The following is an 11,520-nucleotide window of genomic DNA, read 5'->3' as shown; positions in this document are numbered from 1 at the left end:
CTTATCCTAACACAATACATGGCAGTGTAATGTTCTTACTTACCTGGGTTTAACTTGAACTAAGCTTTAACTTTTTACGCTAAGATAGCCTTAGGATTTTGCCTTAATAAAATAGACTTGGAGTCACAATTTTTGGCCTGTATTCCTAGACAGACACACAGAACTGCTATGATGCTGCCTACAGTGAGCTGAAAGGATTAGTTCAGGTTTGCAATAGCCCAAACTTAAATATTAGCAACATAATCTTCATTTTTTTGAGGCAGATCACCTATGGTCTACTTTATGGATATTGACTTCAGATGACTTAAAAAATCCATCCCACTCCCATCAGCACATTTTGTACTGCCTGTGAGTTTGTACTGTACTGTCTGTGATTTCATGTTTTCTGTTCTTTAAAAAAGTTACAGATGAGGTCAAGCACCATACAAAAAAAGCCTTATGTATTTACCACAAGAGGGAGCCTCCTTGCCTCCAAAAAAGCAAAGGTAGGGGTTTTTTTTGCTACTTCATTTCTGCAATGTATATTTTTTTGGTTTGTGTATGCAAGGCTGTAAAATACAGCACATTCAAATACTTAGACAAGTACATCGATGGATTAATGACTGATAATTTGTTTCAATTGTGAAACAGCTTAATGTCTATATGTAAAAAATAGTCCTTTTCCCTGGAGATTCCAGGCATGGGCCTGCTCTAAATGTACAAAACCTAAAGGCACTGTGCTGGAAATTGGGAGCTTTTTAACAAGCCCTAATGGAGGAATCTTCCTCCTCATCTGGCTAAAAATAGGTGATGCCCCACAACACATTGTAAACATTGCTTGTTAGCAAGAAATATGAAAGCTGGATTACAGAACTGAAAAGAATTGGGAATTATCTTAGAAGAACTGTACAAATGATGGATGGCTCTAAATTGTTTGCACCCTACCTCTTGTCAAAAAAACAAAAAAGACAAAAAAGAGAAGTAAGAAAAGAAAAAACAAGGGAACTGTCTTTAGATTTACTCACATGATGCTATCTTACTCTCAGGTGGAGAATTGTAGATGTTTGTCCACAGTTTTGTTTAGTTTTTGAGGAAACTTGAAACTTTTTACAGAATCACAGAATATGCTGAGTTGGAAGGAACCACAAGGATCAAGTCCAACTCCTGGCCCTGCACAGAACACCCCAAGAGTCACACCCTGTGCCTGAGAGCATTGTCCAAACGCTTCTTGAACTCTGTCAGGCTTGGTGCTGTGACCACTTCCCTGGGGAGCTGTTCCAGTGCCCGATCATCCTCTGGGTGAAGAACCTTTTTTCTAATAACCAACCTAAACCTCCCCTGACACAACTTCAGGGGTCCTGTCACTGGTCACCACAGAGAAGAGATCAGTGTCTGCTCCTCCTCTTCCCCTCATGAGGAAGCTGTAACTGCAGTGGGGTCTCCCCTCAGTCTCCTCTTCTCCAGGCTGAACAGACCAAGCGACCTCAGTTGCTTCTCATACAACTTCTTCTCCAGACCCTTCACCATCTTCATTACCCTCCTCTGGCAGGTCTCTAATAGCTTTATATCCTTCTTCTATTCTGGCACCCCAAACTGCCGCCAGCACTCGAGGCGAGGCTGCCTCAGTGCAGGGCAGAGCGGGACAATCCCCTCCCCTGTCCGGCTGGTGATGCTGTGCCTGATGCCCCCCAGGACAGGGTTGGCCCTCCTGGCTGCCAGGGCACTGCTGACTCAGGTTCAACTTTCTCTAGACCAGGACCCCCAGGTCCCTTTTCATGGCACTGCTTTTCAGCCTCTCATCCCCCAGTCTGTCTGTACATCCACGCCTGCCCCATCCCAGGTGCAGAATCTGGCACTTCCCTTCGTTAAATTTCACATAGTTGGTGATGCCCATCTCACCTGTTGAGGTCTAGGACTCTTTACAAAGTCCTCCTACTGAGGGAACTTCCTGGGGACAGGCAGAACATCCATCGAGCATAAACGGGAAACTCACAGCACAACCACAGAAGTCACAGCTGTGACTTGCAACCATAAAGGAAAAATTCTTTTTCAGGAGATAATTTTGAGACCTGGGAGTACAGACTTGTCAGTCAATGTTGACTTCTTTGTGTTTCTATACCACTGAAGATGGCTTTACAGAAAAAAATCTTTACTGATCAAGACCTGAGAACTAGAAACAAAAGTAATGAATACACAGAATATAATATATACAGGTGCTTATACAATACCTCAGGGATATCCATCATTCTCCTTAGTTTCTGATCTCTCCAGTTCCAATCCAGAATCATGTATTTTGTGGCGTTCAAGCACAGGCCATCTAAAAAGGCAACACAAATTTCAGTACCAGGATAATATGACATGTGCTTCTCAAAATGATTTTTGGCTTTTACATCTTTTGCTGTCTGTTTCCAAGGAAACTAATCTTTGAACACTTAAGTACTACATTTGCTGGTTGGAAAACTAATGCACTGACACTGCAAACTCCCTTAGCCACATAATCCCATGCCTTTTTGGAAGATAAACACAAAAGCAGAACAACTACTGTTGCCAGACTTGTCAAGAGCTTAACATCCTGCCAGAAAGTAATTCCTCAAGCTTCCTCTTGATGAAACCACAGGAGTTGAATTTCTGCAGCTGATGTCACTGGTAAGTTACAAGCACCCTAACCTGAAAATTGATGTTAACAGGGACAGGCAGTGTTCAGCAACTTACAGGAGACTGGATGCTATGTGAATATGAGTCAGGTCAGTGGTGCTGCTGAAGAAGTCCTTTATCCTTCAAATAAATGGTGGTGAAAACAAAGGTCCTTTCTGAACTTGCTTTTCAGCCATTCTCCTATTTTTTCCCTGGTCTTCTACATGATGCCCACCATTTTTTGGCATCAGTTTTGATTCCTCTCCCTTCTCTAAGTGACCTGGCACTGCAACACTAAACTGTCAAAAAAGAACTAGAGCTTGGGCTAAAATGACACACCTTGTGTCCATGCCATAAGCTGCCTCCACCTAACAGAGAATTGGAATGGCTTAGGTTGGAGGGCACCTTAAAGATCATACAGTTCCAAACTTCCTGCTATGGGCAGAGACACCTTCCACTACACCAGGTTGTTCCAAGCCCCATCCAACCTGGCCTTTAACACTTTCAGGGATGGGGCATTCACAACTTTTCTGGACAACCTCTTCCAGTGCCTCACCACCCTCATGGCAATGTGCTGATGTGCTGAGCACTGACAATTTCATGTTGGTGGAAGCAACAAAATTATGTTACTCCTGTACCCTTTTGGGAGGAACAGTAGAGTCCCAATCTACAGCCAGTCCCTGACCAAGAGACCACAGTCAGAGCAAGACAGTGTCTTGCATAAGAGGAATGGAAAGAATTGCCTTATCATGTCATTTTGTTGTTTCTTTTTCTTTGTGTACATACTGTCTATAGAGTAAGTAAAAATACTCAGAATACGGGAAAATAAGATTTATATAGAATAATCAATTTTATTACAGGCAAATGAGAAATAAGACCAAATCAGCAAGCAGATCTTTCATCCACCCCTCACAAAGTTTACACTGAGCTCAGAGTGACATATGATACAGTGACTTCTGTCGCTAATTCCTTTTGATCTACTTGCAGTGTTTGGTTTCCTGGAGCTTTAAATCTCACACTATGGTTTTGCAATCACTTTCAAGTCAGCATAAATCAGTATCCCTGCCAAAAGAGGAAGTCCCCCACCTCTGCCTGCTCATTACCTGATTTTGCGTGCACACTGGTTTTGTTTTAATTGGGGTCATTTCACTGAGCTGCCAAACAGACTTTGGCTTGCCCAGGGAGCAAGAAGGGGGGCATAAGCAAGCACTGACTGGCAGGTTAGAGGAAGCATTACTCTGCCTTTCTCTGCTAATACTGGCTTCTGCCAGCTTAAAGTGATCATAAAACAAAGTACTAGAACCCTGACCTTGTTTTGACTGACATAGCAGGAGTGGAGGAACAGAACTGTATAGTTTTGTACCCAAATCCATATATTGATGTCAACCTAAAAAAACCAGTTGAAGTTTCACTTCTCATGAGACTAAATTTAAGACACCTAGGGAGGAAACCCTTCTTGTTCTCCTACCTTGCTCCACTAGTGCCTTCACTCTCCCAGGAGTTCCAACCCCAATGTGGAACACACCTTTCTCCAACATATTCATTTGTTCCTTTATCTAATTTGAAGAGAGAAAGAAAAACCACAGTAAACGCACAGTTGTTTTAAAATTTCTTCTCAAGGAGTTGGAAATAAGTTCAAGATATCATTGTACTTCTTTCTAGAACACCATCAAGTAACAAATGATTTTTGTCCTTCAAACTGTCAGATGATTATATCTGGAAGAATGTTTAAGAAATATAACAAGCCAGCTGGGCATCACACTTCTCTAGAAGTTCAATCTTTTTTAACTTTGAAAACCTGCTATTGCACCAACTATTTTTGGAGGTGAGAACAGTAAGATTCCTTCAGCATTTAAACAAATTCTCTGGAAAACTGACAAACTTGAATTAACACTGAAGTCCTTCAAGATGAAGATACTGGAAAAAGGTGAAATAAAGTAAATGACATTTATGTGTTTGACAGCATTTACATCAAAGGTCAAGTGTCCACTTATTACTCCCAACACCCCCATAATTTGTGCTTTTAACAGGTATGGATACTGGGGATCCAGGCATTTGCTTCCACAGACCTATGTGTGTGAGCCTTCAGGCATTTGAATGAGCACTTCATGGGAGTGTGGAAAATTCAAACTCAGCATGTGCACAAGCATCTACATTCTGCACAGGTTGCACCTGAGCTACTGGAAATGGTGCTTAGTGAAATTCCTCACTCTGCAGCAATGGGTTACCAAAAGCACTACCTAAAGGAAGGAACTTCATATGAACACTGTATGAAAGGCACTACTGCCAAAGGATTTAAAAAGAAAATGGTATCACACTGTTTAGCTGTTTACTTGCTCTATTAAAATTCCCTACCTTTATGTGCTTTGCAAACAACTTGAGGACTTTGCAATCTCCTTTAAAGGCTGTCATTGACCTAGCAATAAAAAAAAATGAACAATGAAATGCAAGAATCAGGGCTGGGCTTAAGACCACACATGAGGAAAGAAAAACTAACTGGCATTTCTCAATATGTTTGAGACACACACAGTCCCCCAGTGAACACTGGTTGTACTCTGAACACTATGTACATTCTTCTTTGCTACTTATCAACAGAGCAACTGGAACAGATACAAGGGAAGACATTAGTAGGGGGCAATATTGTTTAGATAGCTTTTCAGATAATATTTAATATTATGGCCTGTGCTTTCACAGCTAGCTTAGTTCAAAACTGGTTAATCACCAAATCCTAATTAAAAAATAATTCAGTTACTGAGATAGAGGCATTAATGAAAATGAGTGTGTGTGCACAAAAGGAAGGATCAATGGACCAATCTACATTTTACAATCTTCCTGCAGTGTGGCTGCTGGGAAAACCTAGGCTGACATTGTCTGTACTGCAGAGATTGTCCAAATTCCAGTTAACCAAAACTCATTTGTTAGAAACGCTGACTTGTTTTCCTGACACTCCATTTTGGCACACAGTAACTACTCTATGTTCCATATTCATCAAACAGGAGATGAACATACTCAGTATTTTCTGAATATGATTTAAGACAGCTTGCTCTGCATGCATCTTGCAGTGCACTGAATTTTTAATTTGCAAAGCTAAAGGTTTGTATACATCTAAACCACCTAAGTTTCAGGTGCTAGTCTCTGCATGCACAACTGGCACTTATCTGCCTTATCTATGCTTATATCTGTGTCATGCAATCAAACTTCTCAACTCTCCATCTCATTTTGTACTGACAGGTAATCACTGGAAGTAGGGTCAAGACACAGAAGACAACCATGAAATCTGTGAGGTATACATTAATTCACCAAAGCCATCAAAACTTATGGCGTGAGAAGGGCGAAGATAGAGAAGCGGAAAAAATAGGGACAGGGCACGCTGAAAATTGTCATCTCTGCCCAGCAGTTTTGCCAGCCTGAGCCAGCTGAGAACACTGACACAGATCTGGAGGCATTCAGGCCAGACACAGCTTGACAGCCGAGGCCCTGAAATGCCATATCCTCGTTGCCTTTGGTGCAAAGCCATGATTTCTAGTGGTGGATCACGATGCTTTATGGGCTTACTCTGTTCCCAAGGATAACATGTTCCATGTTTCCCCCAAACCCATTACACTTCCTTTTTGGTTTTTAACAAAAGTAACACTTCCCAGGCAACTGAAGCACTGAGCATTACTTCAGTCCAAAACCGAACACCACACTCCCAGAGTTTAAACACGGCAGGGATATTGCATCAGTTTGAGTCAGTGAATTTGCTGGCTAGCAGAGGACAGTGTCCCAGTTTTGCCTTTTTGCCTGTGGTTCCAAGACAAAACTCCTGACCGACTGCCAACCTCAACACAACATTTGCTATTGCCATACTTGATGAGTTCCAAGGAGCGAAGGGCAGAACTGCAGAGAACCAGCATCACCACTGACTTCTTCTCCTCGTGGTTTCTGCGGAGCTTCGCCCACTTCGGACAGACTGCAATGGAAAAGCCCTTGTACACACACACAGAAAGTACTACATGCCACAGTTTTAAATTGCTAGAGTACATGATGAATGGTAGCCAGCAGCAAGAACACATGCTGACTCCTATGAGGTCTGGAACTTTGGCAACACTTCTGCATTTAGTCATGGCTGAGAAACTGGAAAATGTAATGCCCAAAATAAATAAAATACAGAAATATCACATAACTGAACAAACTAAACAAGCATTAATAATCAACAGTTTTTTAAGGTGATGAGCCCATTGTCTTCATTTGCCACATATGGCAGTTTGTATCAGAGAAAATCAACTGCAAAGAAACATTTACCAGACCAGAAGTTCTATATAAATATACAAGAGAATAAAAATTCTCTTGGTTCATGTCAGCAGACAGCTGCAGGACTTTTATTGTAAGATAATACATACACCTACTTATGAAGCCACAATAAATTACTGACAAATAATCCCTAGCAATTAAAAGAAAGCCTAGAACATTTTTGATACAAAAAAAAAAAAAGTTATAGAGTAAAAAAGTGCCAGAAAAACAAGACCTTTCATAAAAAAATTTTTAAAAGCCTTAAAGTGATTCATATTTTATAATGAACAGTATTTGGAGCTACATCTAAAAAAATGCAATCATATTGTCTTAATTATATTTTTCATACAACTTTCATCTCATCCAGACCAACATTTTAACTCACTTTCCTTCAGGTATGAAGAAAAACTGTGGCTGAGATCATTGGCTGGCAAAAAACAGGAATCTGAAAACATAAAGGAAAAAATATTTTTGTTGATGTATTTTAACAGCAAAGGGAGAATATATGTTTGCAGCACAACCACTAGTTATATTGATGAAATCCCAACTTCATAAAATCCATCATCAATAAATTACCATTTCTGAAACAAAAATTAACGTAGAAGAAACTTTATATGGGTTAATTCAATGAAGGTAACATCTCTGAATTGCAATTCCATCCTTTTCTCCCAGCCTGAAACCTTGAACACAGGGCTGCTGTACAGGTGTGATCACATGCTTTAAAAAAAGTTTTCATATGTCTTTGCCACAAGGAATCAAGCCTCAGCCAAAAGCCTTACACTACTAGACTGTTCCTCCAATGTACCTATGATGAAATATGTTTGTACATCCCCCAAATAATTCATACTATGTAAATGCAAAATCTACCAATAATCTACTTGCCAGTAAGTTTGCTTTCTGGCCTTTCATATTGTGGTAACCTACCCAACAATATTGACCCTAATGGCAACACCTACACTCATTTCTGTGCCTTTCTCTTCCTCCATTTCCTGCTGACTTCCCTTTCCCTGGTCACTGTGTCAACTAGGAAGTCTTTTAAAAGCACCCTGTGGCAGACATGCCATTTAACTTCATATAATGGCAATGAAGATCCAAACAGGTTCTTTGGAACGTCCTTTCTCATGTCTACAGAAAGTCAAAGTTCTTAAAAAGGTGATTAAAATTCCATGGTCTGAAAACTTGCCATTGTTGTTAAGGGCTCTTTGCCTGATGGAACAATATGGTTCAGCAGAGCATTAACAATTCTGTCCTTAAAGTCTTACATATTTGTCAGCATCTTGCATGAAGCACAGCCCCTCAGGGTGCCCATGGATGTTTGCTGATATATTTTCTAAACAAAGGAGGTTTCTTCAAAGACATTACTCATGTTCACACGGATGGTGCACTGTGCTAATGCTGAGAGCATCAATCCATGATCTTCATAGGGACAGACACTGTGACAACCTTGGTTTGTAGCTAATGCCTGGCTGAAGCCCTGTCTGTGCACTTCCTTGAGCACAGCTGCTCTCCATTACTATATCTTTCATTTAGTGGGTGTTGTCTTGCTAAAAACTTTTATTCTACACTGATTCCTATTAAATCCTGAGACTGACATTTACTAGGACTTGAGCTTCAAAGGAAATGAATATGCACAACTGAAGGGTCAGCAGCTGATTACTTTACAAATCATGTTTAAAAGATGTGCTTGATGCTGGTAGGGAAGGGCAGGGGCTGATCTTCTGAATACATGGCCTCATTAATGAGTGACCATTCAAGAGGTGGTTTCTGAAGGACACAGCTTCAGTCACTGTGATGTCTCAAGAGGCCACCTAAAAACAGAGACTAGATAAGAATAAGGGAATAAAGGTAGGTATTTATTTGAAGGGCCTTCAAAGGTACACCCTGGGGAGCCAGAGGCTACTCTCAAGACAGACCCCAAGGTGGAAAACAGGTCACGGGTTCTTCACACTTTTATAGGTTTGGTTCATTTGCATATCAGGGTTAATTCTCCAATTAAAGCTTCCGTTAATGATGTGGTTTCCCCAAGCTTGCTCCCCCTTTAGAGGCTTTAGTTTACATATTTTGGGCCTAGGACAGTCTGGGTGTCCTTGGAGAGCAGGCCTACAGAAGCTTTGTAATGTCTACCTAGCATTAGAGAGCAGAAGTTAACAGGCTACAAGGAACTTCAGAGATACACACTAGGCAGTACAGGATTTGAAAAATATGAAAGTTAAAACCTAAGGCATCAACTGACTCCTCACCAACAGTCCAGCAACACTGCAGTATTTCCAACAGTTTTAAATGGAAGTCTCAGCAAGGGGTGGAGAAGCACACAGCTCCAGACTGCAGCAAGAGACCAAGCTGACTTTCTCACCAACCCTGACCTTCTGCACTTTGTCAGTGAACAGGAACACACAACTCCAAAGTAGTTGCTTGTTATTTACTCAGTGCTTTGACATGAATGACTTGACAGCTGTACAAGTTCATAAACTCCTTGGCACTCTAAGCCTTCAACTCCTAGCAAAAATATTAAGGAAAAATATCTCCACCCAAAACATATGGAAATGGGTCACTTCAGTAGCCCAAAGGGCTCTTCAAATAAGAAAGAAACAAAAGCAATTTATTATTTCCTAGAAACCTTATGTGCCAAAAAATACTTAACACAAGATTTTTGAAGAAAGCTATATGGGACTTCTCCAGGTTTTCTTGATTCAGTAACAAAGCTGAACCTGCCCCACAGAAATAAAGAAGGGTCCACCTAGAATCATGGGGGTTAAGGAAGGGCACATTTACCTAGAGAGGTGGGCTTATGCATTAAAAAAGAAAAAGCACTGCTGGACTAGAAGGCTTCTACATTGGGCACAGGCCACTGACAGTTCAAGAAGTCCCAAAGGTGAGTGCAGGTTGGTTATCATGGGTACCACCACCAAATAATGGACAGTGTCTCTGCACAGAGGCATAGGAGGCAGAGAAGTTCAACATTACCATCATCTCCAGTGCAACCACCAAGTGACAGAAGCTAAGTCTGCTCTGTCCTGCTTTTTACCTTTTCTATCTGGCTTTTAACTGGAGGCAGGATACAGGGAACGAAGAGGGTCCTCATGGTTAAAACTTGGTCACGTCATACACGGACCAAAATGACCACCTCAATTCAAGCCACTCCCTGAAAAACTATTGCATTCAACATCTCATATCCATATGAGAATAATGCCTCATTATTTCTATGTCTAGTTCTGTCAGCCCCTTATTATGCATCTGGATTGACTCAGATAATCCCAGGAACAAAACACATCTCTCATAGCATCTTGGGAGCTACTATTAGGAATCATAAAGTTTCTATCAGAAAAGTGAGCTCTAGAAATTAATACTTTACAATAAAAAGAGACATTTAAACAATGTTTCATTTCCGTAACTCCAAGAAACCTCACATTTATTCCAAAGAAACTAACATTTCAACTTAAAGAGCAAATTAAAATACAGTAAAAAAGAAATATAAGAAAATATTTTCATTTAAAAGTACAACTCAAGACCTGTCCCAAAAATCTTCTTTCTTCTGCAGAAAAAGAAGTCAACAGTATAATGAAAAAAACATTATTTATATATTGAATATAGGATAAGTTACCTGACAGCTTTAATTCCTCTATTTCAATCACGGAACGATTTTCACCAAAATGTTGAGTAAGCAGATTCTGTAGATCTGCAGGGACACCAGGTTTTGGAGCAGATTTTTGCAGAACATCAGAAATCTTCTTCTAAAAAATCCAAGTAAAATGGGCTCAGTATGGTATTTCTATATAGCTCTTTGACTAGACAACAACACTGTAAATAAATGTTCCTCCATATCTTTATACAGTTATATTAGTTTAATTATGGCTTAATTGGAAAAACACCTTACAGTAGGACAAGATTCCCTTTGTCTTTTAGAGGGAATGCAGACTTCAGATGCAAGTTGAGATACTTTGACAAGATGGCCTGTGAGCCTGAACATGAAAAATCTTGTCCACTCACCTGAAATGCTGCTGTAACAAAAACGTAACTGAAAGCTGGTTTTTTGTTTTGCTATTGCTACCCTCTGGTATCAGTTTGAAAATTCAGGCTTTTTTTCATATTTTTAGTTTATTATTCTTAAGGCGTAACAATAGGAATCAAGTGATAATATATGATTTGGTTATATTTTGATTCAAATAGGGTAACTATCTATCTATATTTGGAAGGGAAGATGGTTAGCTATATTCACAGAATGCCATGCCAGGGTGATGAAAATAAGTTAAAGCAACAAAACCACAGGTCAAGCAGCAAGAGTTCACAGCTGCTTTGTTCTCCCACACCGTGTAACTTTTACAACAAATTACTAATTTTTAGAGGCTGAACATGAGTTCATAATGATTGTGTTTTACACCTTATTAATGTAATATGTAACAAGTTACCAAGTAACAGGTTACCGAGTAACAGGTCTGAATTCTCACTGAAGTGAAAGGGTTGCTGTATTTTTTCCCGTAATTAAATGGAACATGTGGGTAGAATAGCCCAAGGTTCCCATTATCTGAATGATCTGCCAGCATTTAAGAAAGCAGCAAATTTGCAAGGATAGAGGCAGTCTGGAGAGAATGACAAGAATGTGACGCCTCTCTTGTTCTCACTGAGATGTGTTCAGTT

General features: G+C 40.2%; 1 protein-coding gene across 5 annotated transcripts in view; it reads right to left on the bottom strand.

Moving 5' to 3' along the window:
* The window catches only part of CMSS1 (cms1 ribosomal small subunit homolog), a 225,595-nt gene that overhangs the window by 2,174 nt on the left and 211,901 nt on the right, over positions 1 to 11,520 (bottom strand). For all 5 annotated transcript variants that reach the window (XM_042031683.1, XM_042031684.1, XM_042031686.1 and 2 more), the window contains 6 exons: positions 10,487 to 10,616; positions 7,271 to 7,330; positions 6,463 to 6,565; positions 4,969 to 5,029; positions 4,082 to 4,169; positions 2,208 to 2,296 (listed from right to left, as the gene is read on the bottom strand). In XM_042031683.1, the coding sequence (XP_041887617.1) occupies positions 2,208 to 2,296; positions 4,082 to 4,169; positions 4,969 to 5,029; positions 6,463 to 6,565; positions 7,271 to 7,330; positions 10,487 to 10,616 (531 nt within the window). The remainder of the gene's footprint in view (positions 1 to 2,207; positions 2,297 to 4,081; positions 4,170 to 4,968; positions 5,030 to 6,462; positions 6,566 to 7,270; positions 7,331 to 10,486; positions 10,617 to 11,520) is intronic.

Source organism: Corvus kubaryi, unplaced genomic scaffold (genome assembly GCF_017639235.1).
Source record: "Corvus kubaryi isolate FWS band 111438036 unplaced genomic scaffold, C.kubaryi_AGA036_p1.0 37341, whole genome shotgun sequence".
In the NCBI taxonomy this organism is placed as follows: domain Eukaryota; kingdom Metazoa; phylum Chordata; class Aves; order Passeriformes; family Corvidae; genus Corvus; species Corvus kubaryi.
Note: the sequence above shows the minus strand (reverse complement) of the source record. Positions and strands in the feature narration are given on the sequence as shown.